Below are 14540 nucleotides of genomic sequence, written 5' to 3' on the forward strand. Positions count from 1 at the left end.
CGCGTTTGCTATATTTGGCACTTTTGCGAATAGATTTTCGCTGCAATTTTTTTACGGCCTTCAAAACAGAAGAGATCTATGATGTCTATGACCCAGATATCTAAGAAATAATGACAGCAATTATTCATTAAACGAAATTTAAAAAACTTTTTTTTTTTTTTTTTTTGATATTCTTCTCTTGACACAGAAAGCGAAATTACTCTTGTAATCAATACAGATGTAAACAAACATTTCTGCACGTGTGGTCAGAACCCGAAGATACCAGAAAAGGTCTCTGCGCAACGAGTAAGACATTTGGCGTTTGTACTATCAAGAGTGTAAGTTGGTTGGTTACTGTATATCAGCTAAACGTCCTACGTCGGACTGATAGACACAGCCCAAACTTCAGAAACCTCAACTCTTAATAAATTAAATAGCAGACAGTAGATTAGATTTCTGATAGTATGTTGTATCTCTAGGCTCGAATTTGTTTTGTTGGAGTACAAAGTCTTAACACCATCCTCTAGAACTCTACTTATCTGTTTCGAACTTAATTTCGTAAGAGATACTTGCTAGTTTCTTCTATCTGCTGTTCTACTCTTTTACCTCAAAATAAATTATATTTACCACTTCTGTTGACTGAAAATTTTTAATAATATTCCATAATTCCTCAGATAGCAATGACTAGTACTGCAACAGCTGCTTTGCGAGCTGCAAAGGCTGCATTACGAGGTGAATTGAAAAAAAGAATTGCTAGTATACCGCATGAAGAACAATTCCGTCAGTCTAAAATAGTGACTGAAAAAGTAAGAACACAACTTAATGAAACATTTTAGTTTGAAATAGTAAATGTTCTAACTTAACATATGTACCGCTCTTGATCATACTAAGATATTAAAAATGTAACTTTTTGTATTTTGGAAGTTTAAGGAATAGATGTAATTGTTTTTTATTCAAATGACGTAATGAAATTTCCGCAGTGTATGTTTTATTTTCAGTTTAATAATACTGTGCCTTTATCTGATTTTTTGTAATTATATAAGTATTTTCTTTTTCTTTCAATTTTTGGGTTTTGCTAAGTTCTAAACATATTAGATATCCTCTTAATGCTATATATGTTATTGATAAAATAATTAATAGGTTGTTTGTAAAATGCTCAATCAATTCATTATTTTGGTTTATAATTAGCTGCATGCAGTGAGCTCATTTAATTTATTATTCTAATTGGGCATTAAGCATAATATTTCATACTTTTGGGGCACTATCTTTTAGTTATTTTATGATCAATTTTGATACTTTTTCAGGGAAAGTGAAGAATTACCCACTGCTGGCGTGTTTTTAAGAACTGCACATACTCAGTATCTATGTACACATCGACTTATTTTCACTTAAAAAAACATCCCAGAATTGCACAAAAATGGCATTGTGCACTCCTTTGATTTTATCCATATACACATTGACCTATTTTCACTTAAAAAGTCAAAGAAAATCCAAATTGACAAAAATCCAATTACTCTTTTATGTAAAAAGCGCCAAACGAATAAGTGGGCAATTCTGCACTTTGCCCCATTTTTCTTATTTGCACACTCGAAAACAGGATTCCGACACATTGGTGACTTTATGAATTGATGAAAAATGTTTGTTTGGTAAACTTTATAGCTCATAGGTAATTTTGGTTGATCTTTACAATATGGTAACTGGTAGTTTGCCGACATTTTGGAGGCGATAAAGGTTACTACCTGGGACTTTGGTAATAATGTGAGCGGTACTCAGTTCCGATTATGCATTATTTTGTGTGAGGAAAATGAGAGATCATGGGATATGTCGTGATATTAATGGACGAATCACGGTTCTTTAATCGGAAAAGGGGGGAATCGGGAAAAAATCTGGAAATTTTGTATTTGGCTTTATTCTGTGTTGTGTGAAACAGTTAGGTGAATTTTTGGATCCCATGGCCGTAACTGAAGTGAATTCGAAATGGGTATTTATGTATGTATTAATTTAATGTATGTGCTCATTTATATTTTAAGTAGTGTTTTTGAATTTAATTATATTTTAATTAAATGATAGTTATTTTGTGAATTTTATGTTTGTAGGAATTTGGTATACGTTTTAGTTGAAGTAAACGTGCATGGAAATTTTTATATTTAAATATCTGACACTAAGTATTTGTAATGGTTGCGGTATGAATTCGTTGGTGACGTGTATAATGTAATAGATGATTTAGAGGTAAAAGTTTTTGGATATTTTATTTATTTTATATGTGGAAATGTTCATATTTGGAAAGGGTAAATACTTTTTCGCGATCAGGTAATTTCATATATGTTCTTTTTACCGGGTTTAAAGATTGAGAAAATTGTCATGTATTTTCGTGAAATTTTTCTAATTTATGGGAAAAAAGCAGTGTACATGGATATAGTGAAGAGTGTGCGCAATGCCATTTTTGTGCAATTCTGGGATGTTTTTTTAAGTAAAAATAAGTCGGCGTGTACATGGTTTATGTGTATGTGTTATTTTGAAAAACGCGTAAGGAGTATGGTATTGTGCACTTTTTCCCAATTTTGCAGTGAATATTTGTCATGATTAAGCAGTTTTGTTAGATAAAATTTCTAGCATAAGTGTAATTCGGCTAGCAGATTGTTGGAAGAAGTGTTCAGTAGATAAAAAGAAAAGAAACATGTCTTTACTTCCTGAAGACAAAATGGTGGCGGGGAAAAAAATAGAGGGTTGCTGTAGGAGAGTTGGTCGCCAAATTTTCACCAAAAAATGCCAAGTTACCATAATGTAAAGATCAACCGTAATTTTCTGTTTATAAATGGTAGTTAAATGAAGACTTTCATGAGACAAAACAGAAATCAGTACTTTCTAATTATCTGCATGCCCACTGAAAAACATCAAGAAAATATTGATAAAGCAATGCATCATTTTGCCAAAAGGTATATACCAGGTTGTTCAATAAGTTCGCGGAACGTAAATGAAGAAACCAATTTTTATTTGTAAAAATGACTATTTTTCAACGTAGTTTCCCTTAACTTCAATACACTTATCCCTACGGTCTTCTAATTTATGGATCCCTTGACTGTAGTGGTTTTTCGGCAGCTCTGCAAAATATCCCTCCACGGCAGCTATTACCTCTTCGTTTGAAGAAAATCGTTTTCCACGGAGATATTGTTTGAGGTGTGGGAAGAGCCAGAAGTCGGAGGGAGCTAAATCTGGCGAATAGGCTGGATGTTGCAAGAATTCGTACTTCAATTCAGTTATTTTAGCAATGGTTTTTTTTAGCTGTGTGTGCAGGTGTGTTATCTTGGTGGAAAATGATTTTCTTCTTCTGTAATCTGGGTCTTCTTTCACGAATTTTTTTCGTCTAATTGATTCAAAAGGTTACAATAATAATCCAGATTAATTGTTTTGCCAGTTTGAAGGTAATCTATAAACAAAATTTCTTTTGCATCCCAAAAAACTGATGCTAACACCTTCTTGGCTGGTTTTTGCACACGAACTCGCTTCGGTGCCGAAGAACCGGGTTCACACCACTCCTTAGCCTCCTGTTTTGATTCAGGATCATGATGGTAGACCCAAGTCTCATCCATTGTGATAAATCGATGGATAAAGTCGCTTTTATTCTTCTTAAAACGCTCCAAATGTTACTGGCAAAGTTGCATCCGAATGTATTTTTGCTCCATCGCTAGAAAATGCGGCACCCATTTTGCACAGATTTTTTTTAAACCCAAATAAACACCCAAAATATTGCTCACTGTGCCCAATGAAATACCCAAAGCCTCTGTTAAATCTGTTTCAGTCAGTCGACGGTCTTCCAATACCATATCTTGTATTTTTCCAATGATTTCCTGTGTTGATGCAGTTTTTGGACGTCCCTCTTGCGGATCGTCTTCAAGGCTGGTACAACCACTTTTGAATAAACTAGCCCACTTGCAAACCATTGTTTTTGAAGGAGCAGATTCACCTAACACATTCACCATTTCGGTATGAATTTCCATTGCCTTTAAATCTTTCTTTACAAAGAATTTGATAACTGCACGTTGCTCAATTTTATCCATACCTGAAAAAAGAAACAACATGTTAGATATAAAGGGCGGTTAAACAGTGAATAAATTAACAGATCGAAATGAAACTTTTGACATGTTCCTAAGAAGAACAAATATGAAAATGGCATTGAAGTTTTAGGTCTAATATTGACGAATAGATGGCACTCCGCAAACTTATTGAACAACTTTGTATATGGCAACCCAGCCCTCGCATGTGTATAGTATCTCCCTAGATGGTTTTCCACTTCTCTGAACATTTGACTGCAGATTATAATCCTTCATATAGGAAATTCAGTGTCTTAACATAGTACCATATAGTATAGTTTACACCATCTTCAGAAAACAGGGAATGCCACGGCGCGCAATGAATTGGAAGTTGATCTGTCAGCACTATCTTTATCTTCAGGGCAGACATTTTTATTTTATTTGGCTTATAATTCCTTACTAAATGTAGTATTTCATTTCGATATACTCCGTCTTTAATATGATTTAAATCATATTCCTCGTCATTATAATTCGCTTCAGATAGTGAAGAAAGTGACACGGAGGTTATTGAAAACGGAAAAATTTCGATTGACAAATCAGTCGGTAATCTCAACACAGCAATTATAGGACTTGAACAGTGGAACTTTGTAACTGAACAAGAAATTATGTCTGTTTAGAGAATTAAAGAGAAAGTATTATCACATGAAACGAAGCAACCTAAACAACTTACATTGAAAGAAATGTTTAATAAAGTAAACAAATAAATATTAAGCTTTTTTATTTGTAAATTTTGATACCCTTTAGATTTAGATCATAATTGTTCTTTATTTCATAAATTACGGTTTCATATTTTTAATTTTATAATTTCTGCATGCCATCTTACCAGATTTAAATTGATGATCTATAATCCAGAATCGCCGAAGTCCCGAAGAGTCCGGATCAACGACTTTTGACTGTACATCTTCTAAAAGTTTTTGAAAACGTAACATTTCTTCCTTATGGTATAAATTACGCAACATGTTTGCAGCTTTATGTGCTATCACAAATGAACAACGTTACAGCAATACAAATAGGCGGGCTGGGTTTGAAAGACCCAATCCGATCGAAACAAAACTTCGAATCAAATTTCAGGTGAAAAACTTTGGAATAATAAAGAGGATGGCCTTGGAGGAGATTACACTGAACCACAACCACTTGGGAAAAATAGGGGCGTTTTTTAAAAGGTTTCTTTAATCGGATGGGTCTATTGGACCCAGCGCGCTCGCGGGTTAACAAGTTTACTGCCATCTGTATACATATAAACAGTGTTCATAGAGACATTATTAATTAATGTCTGACCATAGAAGCTTCCTCTTACCCCATCCATGAATAGTTCAGAAAATAGATAGAATGCATTGTTGAAATGCATGCTAACATATCCAAACAAATGTTTCTCTCTAAAGTCACCAACAAATTAATGCATGAATAGTAGTTAATGAACTGATAAAGTTCATATTCATTCAGAGTTCCAAAAATGTACATTGGCTTGGAATTATGTATATATTTGCCAAGTGTTTCAGTTTCATTGACCAACCTTTGTAAGTGATAGGTTATACTAGTTCTCTTAAATGTTTAATATTTTCCAGGTACTTGAGAATGCTCGTTTCAAAGGATCCCGTCGTATATCAATATATCTTAGCATTAATGAAGAAATAAGAGTTCAGACTGCTGGGATATTGGAGCAAATATTTAAGCAAGATAAAGAATGTTTTGTCCCCAAGTTCACGTTAGTATCTTTTTTCCCCCAGCAAAGTATTTAATTAATACTTTTGGGGTTCTTTATCTGTATACTGGTAGTGAAGATCATTATGCAAATGCATGCACATAAACAGAAAATGTTGAATTCATTCTTATGAGGGGGATGAAACTCAATATTCTTGTAATTTTTTTTTTTAAATAATTATACAGTATTTATCCAATTTCATTAAATACAGTTTCACTCTGTTGATAGCATGGGGTAAAATCCCATTTAATGACACTGTATAAAAGTAACATTGAGTCTGAAAAAAAATTAGCCACTCCATTTTTTAAATCGGATTGGTGCTTTAATTAGTTTGATGTTAAATAAAATCATGATGTTTAGAAACAAAAGATGTAATAAGTAACCATATACTGCTTTTCTTTGTTAAATTAGCAAAGATTTTATCTGAGCCACAATGCTTATTAACAAATTGTAATAAATTTAATCTATTTAAATAATTTTATATCTTAACTAATAATGGTTTTACTGGAAAAAAATGCTTGCAAAATAAAAAAATGTGAACCCATTTTTATAATGAATTTTTAGTGCTTGAATAAATTATTTTGTGTAATTATCAACTAAATAATTTTTTTTATTGACAAATTTTAATTCACTGCCATTTCTATAAGGGGTGAGCATATTTGCCATATTTAGTAATTTAGCACTTGCATCCATCTAACATGAAAGTACTGTGATATTTTTTTCATTATCTTATTTAAAGTACCTATTTTATAAAATATTCAAATGTTGTGAGAACTGTATGTAAAAATACTGAAGAATTAAATCTCTGTCTAAGAGAAGTCTAATAAAAGCCTGACAATCCAACATTCAAGTAATAGGAATATTTTAAAAGGTTAAAGGGTGCCCTTTGTATTATTGCAAAGTTGTTGTTTCATTTATCGCCAAGTTGTTTCATTTTCGCCATGTTGTTGTTTCATTTATGGTAACCTGAGTAGTTGAATGTTATAGAAATCCTATTATCAGTGGCATCATTGGTAAATTTGTATGGGCTTTTGGTGTGTGTTGGTTAGGAAGTATATTGCTTGTTTTGTGGTTTAGACACTAAAATGTCTGAATGTGGTAATATTAATTTGAAGTTTCTGTAGGATTTGGAATGAAAGGAGCAAAGTTAATTGACTGGTGTGTAAATGAAGGTTTAACTTAGTAGCCATTATAAGTGTCCTGTTTGTAGGAAGGATATACGTACGGTCAAACGATAGCAATGCTACAGAGGATATTTTTTACTCTTTATTTTGTGAATTTATGTGGCGAAGCCAGTATACAAATTCTAGTTCAGATAATTTTAGGAAGTTTTTGGATGCTGTTAAAGAATTTTGTTTGACTGAAGACATGTTAATTCGTAAATAAGGTGAGTGGATATTTCCTTTGTGTAGTACAAAGATGAATTTCCTTTTTTTATATTATTTCATTGTTTGATTTCATATATTTATTGAGATTATATTTTTTTGTTGGCTGCTTCTTTGACTTTTTAAGTGAATATAGTTCAATGTGTATGTGGACAAAGTTAAAGGGAGTGTGCAGTGCCTAGTTTGTGCAATTCTCTGATGTTTTTCTAAGTGAAAATAGGTCGATGTGTACATGGATAAAGTTAAGGAATTGTGCAATGCCAAGTTTGTACAATTCTCTGAATTTTTTTTAAGTGACAATAATTTGATGTGTACATCGATACCAAGTTTGTCTAATTCTTTGTCTTGCTACTTTTGGCTTTGTGTAGCGACGATTTTTGGCACACAAGTCACCGCTACACAAGCCGAAATAACTAGTGAAAGAGTTGCCCAAACTCAGTATCCATGTACCGCTAAAAATCGCCAATTTTCGCCAAGGGTTACCCGTAAATATATTTTTACCAGAAGGTTAGATTCTCTGACATTCTACGTATTCCCCTAAGTTCTTCAAATCGGCATCATTCTGATAAATTGAAAAAAGTAATATTCTTGATTGCATGCAAATTTCAGAAAAATGTTAGATGTACCTATTTTCAATTAAGTCACTCTGTTAGCTGAAAGAATGAAGTTATTTAACTCAGCACTTTCGATTAGAGCTAGTGACATTTAATCCAATCAATTTCTCCAATCAGGAAACAAATAGCATGATTGTTGATAATGACAATGCAACACAGCAGAACAGTGTTTTAAACTCTACTAAAACTCAAATGGGAATGAACTTTTCCGTGTAGACCCAGCTAGGTGCAACCTTTATCAAGGCCCTCATCCTGCAAGCTACTCAGGTTACCGAAGAATCCCCCACAAACTTACGTGGAACTAACAACTTCATTCACAATCAGATAAAGAACTCAATCTCTAGCTCAACTGTAAACTACGGACTTCTAACTCTAAGCCATTGCAGCTCCAGTCGGTTTTCATTTGTTGTTTATCAAAGCTCTGAACCTCAAAAACATTCCAGCAGTTCTTCTATCATTAGTAACATTTCATTTATCAAGATTTTAAAATTTGGACCATATAATAACCTAGGAAGAAACTAGAAATGAAAAAAGAAACTGGGAAAACTAATAAATTCATCTCCATGGCTTAGATAATAGGCAAATGTTCCAAACTTCAGGCTGAATAAAACGAGAAACATTCTATCAAATCTTAGCATGCTATTGGTCTTGTAAAAAGAAGGAAGACTTGCAGCGAATCAAACAATTATTGAGGCCGAACAAGAGTTCAGCCCCAATACTTCTTTGAAAGAATAATTAAATTTTAATTTGGAATTACTTTTTATTATGTGCCATATCTTAGAGATGAATGAAATTGAGAAATCTTGAAATTTATATTAAAAATAAAATAAAATAAATAATTTTTGCTCTTTTCACGTGAAAACAGAAAGTAATGGTAAAAAATGTATTGATGCATACAAACATATTTAAAAATAAAAACTATAAAAATTGCTGTAATAGTGTAATGGACTTACTTCCCTTTTCATGAATTCACCGAGTCTATTTTTTACCATTTTATAGTGAATTTTTTCCAGCCATATTTGTATTGGAAATTCTAACTTCATTAATTTTCTCTTGCAAATGATTGCAAACTAGATCAAGGATTGAAGTAGAGTAAATACAAGTGTTTTGATTACATTGAATCCCAGCATATAAAGTCCACAGTTTGTAAATATGAGTGAGCATTATGATTCGGGTGGTAGTCTTGATAATGTTTAATTTATGCCCATTTTTTGTGTGTTGCATTTCAAATTTTGTTTTAAAATATTCAAATACATAAAATTACAGAAATACATTAATAAAATAAAAATTTAAATGCTGCAAGCTTCTCGTCTAGCCCAAGACCATCTGGTTATTGCCTGTCTGATCATTTATTGAAGGAGTGAGATTCTTCATTTGAAGTTCTGTACTGGGTTTTTAACCACACACACACATTTACTTTAATTACTCCCAAAATATCAAGTTTAATTACATCTGTAAATATAGCCAAATTCTCAAAATTTTTTAACTATGCCCTTCGATTCAAAAATGACTTTCTTCTATTTGACCATAAAATTATTTTCTTAAAATATTTCTAAAAAGGTAGGTTTAGTAAATATTCTTTCACTTCCGATTCCTCTAATTTCAGGATTATAAATGACATTTCTGACAGTCCACTTTTTGTCGGGTTTAGTAAATCTCCTCGGATGCCTTGCTTGTGGTTTGTTTTTAAGTAAATTTGCTGTATAGTATTTCAGATCAGTATTATAAATCAGTTGGTCATTTTTGGTTTGGTTTATTTGATTACGCCAAAGCACTCGAGGGCTATGTTCCTGGTAAGAGGGATACTTTTGAGGAGGACTTTCTAAGGAGAACTGGCTCCAATACACGTTACACATGAGGAAAAACCACGAAAATGCTCTTGTAGGCAGGCCGTTTGCTGGGATTCAAGTGCTGGATCGAACTACCAACGTCCAGCGATGTTACTACTCAGTTGCTGTTGGGGCTACCTAGGTTAGCAAAATAGGTCTTAAACTGTATCTTTTCCATGTTTATAAGCCTTCTTCCATACGTTTTATAGTACAGTACAAGGTCAGTAATCCGGAATCGTCAGGACTTTGGCGATTCCGGATTAGGGGTTTTTCCAGATTATAGATCATCAATTTAAATCTGGTAGGATGGCATGCAGAAATTATACATTTAAAAATATGAAATCATAATTTATGAAATAAAGAACAAATATGATATAAAGGGTATCAAAATTTGCAAAAAAAAAAAAAAAAAAAAAAAGCTTAATATTTATTTGTTTACTTTATCAAACATTTCTTTCTGTCGTTGTGTAAGATGCTTCCACAAAAAATTCAAGAAGTTCCTTTTTCTTGTGTCACATATAGTGGACTTTCCAATCCATACTTCTCACATAATTTTGAGACGGATAGGCCTTTGTCCATATTTTGCAGTAATTCCATGTTTTGTTTAACCTTTTGAGGCCAGGGATTCGGTAGCAGTAAAAGCTAGCAAAGGACGGGGAATCCAGAACGGAATGCTTTTCCCCCTTTAAGAAATCACCTCCTATTTGCAACAAAGATTCTTGTGTGTAGTTTAATGAATTCTTAGAGGGGTGCATCTATGTCGCAAAAGGAAGACCTTTGAAAGAGATAAGTGGTTAAAACACCAGGGACGTCAAATTTGACATTTCATCCCACTTGATAGCCTGGAAAATGGAGGAAAAAGACATGGCCACTAAAGTGGACAACCCCGTCTTACACATATGCGTATGCGTAAAAGCATCATTTATGCGTTTACACATGCACATAAAGTTTGTAGGAGCCTACCAGCGGCCGAGTGGTAAAGGCGCTGAGCATTGGTAGTTCGGTCCGAGGTTCAAATCCCGAGAACGGTCTGGCTGCATGGGTGTTTTCATGGTTTTTCTCATGTGCATCGTGTATACGAGCCAGTAGGCCAATAGCCCTCGTGTGCTTTGCCATAATTGAATAATCCAATCCATAAATTTTGTAGCTTTGAGGTCCGGATTATAGATCATTCTGGATTATGGATGTCCGGATTACAGACTTTGTGCTGTATAAGTCTGTTAGAACTGACTCTTTGTAACATTTGTACCGCAATGCTTTATCTTAATTTCGTATGTGCTAGAGTAGCTTGACTAGTCTTTGACAGCTAGACACTTTGTATGATAGAAAAGAAGGTTGGTTAGAGTAGAGCGAAGGGTACTCCTTGTGTTATCATAAAGTTGTTTCATTTATCGTAGCCTGAGTAGTTGAATGTTATGGAAAGCCTATTATCGGAAAAATCATTGTGCTAAATTTGTAAGGGTTTTTGTTGTGTGTTGGTTAGGAAGTGTATTGCTTGTTTTGTGATTTAGAAGGTAAAATGGCTGAATGTGGTAAGTTTAATTTAGAGTTTCTGTACGATTTGGAATGAAAGGAGCAAAGTGCATTAATTAACTGGCGTGTAAATGAAGGTTTACTTAGTAGCCATATAAGTGTCCTGTTTGTAGGAAGAAAAACCGTATGGTTGAACATATGAACATATGGAAGATATCGACCCTATGAAGGATATTTTTGACTTTTTTTTTTTTTTTTTTATGGAAATTATGCGGCGACGCTGATATACGGATTCTAGTTCAGATAATTTTAGGAAGTTTTTGGATGTTGTTAAGGAATTTTGTGTGCCACAGTTTGAAGGACACAGACATTTCTAGATAAGGTAAGTGTATATTTGCTTTGTGTAGTGCTTAGGTGCATAAGATAAATTTACTTTTTAGTTCAAAGGAGCTTTGTCCTTGAAGGACTGTTGTTTTCATTTTGTGATTTTGCGTTGAATCGCTATAAACGGCGAATCACTTTTCAAACTGTTGCCACCAATTGTTAGAGTCCTGCATTATATTTTCTGAAATTAAATAATGAAAAATCTGCAAAAATGTATGTATATTTCTCGCATTGGGATAAAACAACGGTACATAAAGCCATTGAATTTTGAATGATGTAATCCTTCTATGAATATGATGGGCATGTGGAAGACCAAATTTGAAATCTGAATTTTTTGTTTTATTATCGATTTCATATTTTGTAAAACTTTTACCAAATTTTTTAGTAACAAACTCAACGATTTAAAAGCCAGCAATGGCAACACTCGACAGGGAACAAAAAATCCTTTTTATCTCCAGCATGCAGAACTGTGTATCGGAAATTCTAAAGATATGCTCATTTTAAAATTATTTTTGGACATTGCTATTGAACTGAAATTTATGGTTTAAGCGTTAAGAACATGATATTTAATAAATAAAGGTAACACACAAAACGTTAAAAAAAAGCCCCTTTGCATGTAATCTGAAAACTCTCAGATTTTTTATGAGTTATTTATGTTATTTTATTGTTTTATTTAAAATGTAGTGTAATTATGTTTTTTTTGCTTGGCTGTAGTATAGAATTGTGTGGTTCTTAAGTGAAAATAGATCGATGTGTACATGGACAAAGTCAAGGGAGGGCGCAATACCAAGTGTTTGCAGTTCTCTGATTTTTTTTGGAAGTAAAAATAGGTTGATATGTACATGGATAAAGGGAGTGTGTAGTGCCAAGTTTGTGCAATTCTCTGATTTTTTTTAAGTGATAATAGGTCGATATGTACATGGATACTGAGTTTGTGCAATTCTTTGACTTGTTATTTCGTCTTCGTGTAGCAGCGAATTTTTGCGCAAAAATTGCTGCTACAAAAAGCCAAAATAAGAAGTCAAAGAACTGAACAAACTCTCTATCCATGCACTGCCAAAAATCGCCAGTTTTCATCAAGAGGCATTCGAAAAAAATATTTTTACCTTTTAGAATTTTAGAAAAAAAATTTGCAGTTGAGAGGCTAAAAGTTTACAATTGGGTGCCCCTTGTTTTATTGGCAATTCTTTTTTGATACCAATATCAGCGCCAAGAAGGCACAATTTCAAAATGGCCACTACACAAAAACCAAATTAAGAAGTCAAAGAATTGCTCCATGTCTGTGTCCATGTACATATCGATCTATTTTCACTTAAAGAAACATCAGAGAATTGCACAAACTCAGCACTGCACACTGGCTTGACTTAGTCCATGTATACATTGATCGGTTTTCACTTAAAAGAATCAGGAAGCTAAAACCAAGTTAAAACTATCATGGTAATCAGAAATGAAGTTTCATCACCAAAACTGAACAAAATTTGTCGCCAATCAAAGGTGCACCCAATTGTACACTAGAGCTGCAGAGATTTGTAATACTATTATAAAACTCGTAATACTATTAATATACATACATTGTCGCTAAACAGTGTGATTTAGCACCAATAATAGATTAGTATGATGTCATAACATAATCGTAAAACATTTGTTTTGATTTAATGTTAACTCGATTAATTCTCAGTAAGCTAGTTTAATTTTTTAAAGAAATATATATGTTCTGTTTTTTCCCTCACATTTAAAAAAAATAATTGGTTAGTCTATATTTTAGGGTGCCACCTTGGATTATCTCCAAGTTGTTTCGTTTATCTCCAAATTGTTGTTTCATTTATGTTAACTTGAGTAGTTGAATGTTATGGAAACCCTATTATGACGTGATTGCAGTGAATTTGACTGATGAGAAAATATTTGTAAGGGATTATTTCTGTGTTGGATGGTGGTTAGGAAGTACGCTGCATATTTTGTGCTTTGCATTGCAAAATGGCTGCCGGTAGTACAGAACGAGAGAGCAGAAGGTGTTTGTTTTTAAAGTGTTTAAGGACAGAAGAAAAGAAACTTTGTTGGATATAATTCAGTAGAATATTTTACATGAAGCAACGATCATATCCAACTACTGGAAGTCATATGATTGTCTTTTTGATTCTGGCTTCCTTCACTACTCAGTAAAGCATGCAGTGACATTTAAGGATCCGGAAACCGGAGTTCACCACTGCTCTAGTATATCTGAAATTATAATGATTTAATCTTTTCATTGTAAGGACTGTGTTAAATAAATTGAGTTGTTTTGTCTGTGTTTCTGGTGTAGTCATGTATTTTTTAGATTTTTTGTAAATAAAAATTTAATTCATTATTTTAATTGAAATAAAATTTTTTTTCTGTATTCAAGCAAGTAAAAAATCAATTGTTTCACTTTAACAAAGGTTTGTTTTGCTGAAATAAATATACAGTCAAAAGTCTTTAATCCGGACGTCCATAATCCGGAATGATCTATAAACCGGACCTCAAAGCTACAAACTTTCTGCGCATGCGTAAACCCAGTGCATATGCGTATACACATGCGCATAATACGTTTACACATGCACGTTTAATGTATAACGGATGGTATAGCTAAGCTAAAATTATCTAATTATCTATTTCAGTTAATGTTGCAGATTGTGTTGTTCCTTAATCTTCTAATTGGATCCAGCTTATTATTTTTTGCAGACTGTTAGAGCAATTTTATAAAAGTAAGCGTGAACTTTCGATTATCTCAAAAAGAATTTCCGATTCTGGAGCTGCCAAAGGATCTACAAAGCGAAAGTATGTTTCGATGTCCATCAAAAAGTGGAATTGGTGCTAAAAGTGGGTAAAGGCATATCCTTTGTTTCTCTAACCATTCCGAAATCTGTTTATCAATTTCACGCTGCTCTGCCGGGTAGGGGAACGTCGCGTCCTTATTTTCAGGACAGATGTTTTTATTTTATTCGGCTTATACTTCCTTACTAAATGTAGTATTTCATCTCGATGTACTCCATCTTTGATATGATTTAAATCAAATTCCTCGTCATTATAAATATCTCGAATACACATCAAATAGTTTTCTGGTTGCA

At 33.2% G+C, this 14540-nt stretch overlaps 1 protein-coding gene across 1 annotated transcript in view; it reads left to right on the forward strand.

Moving 5' to 3' along the window:
* Nucleotides 1–310: 310 nt before the first annotated feature.
* LOC118183252 (5-formyltetrahydrofolate cyclo-ligase-like) overlaps nucleotides 311–14540 on the forward strand; it is a 37107-nt gene continuing 22877 nt past the window's right edge. The window contains exons 1-3 of the mRNA XM_035352728.2: nucleotides 311–537; nucleotides 654–785; nucleotides 5636–5775. Coding sequence (XP_035208619.1) covers nucleotides 660–785; nucleotides 5636–5775 — 266 coding nt within the window. The 5' untranslated portion in view covers nucleotides 311–537; nucleotides 654–659. The remainder of the gene's footprint in view (nucleotides 538–653; nucleotides 786–5635; nucleotides 5776–14540) is intronic.

The sequence above is a fragment of the Stegodyphus dumicola genome, chromosome 4 (assembly GCF_044657685.1).
Source record: "Stegodyphus dumicola isolate Sdum_Otavi_A_Nest chromosome 4, ASM4465768v1".
NCBI classification, from domain to species: domain Eukaryota; kingdom Metazoa; phylum Arthropoda; class Arachnida; order Araneae; family Eresidae; genus Stegodyphus; species Stegodyphus dumicola.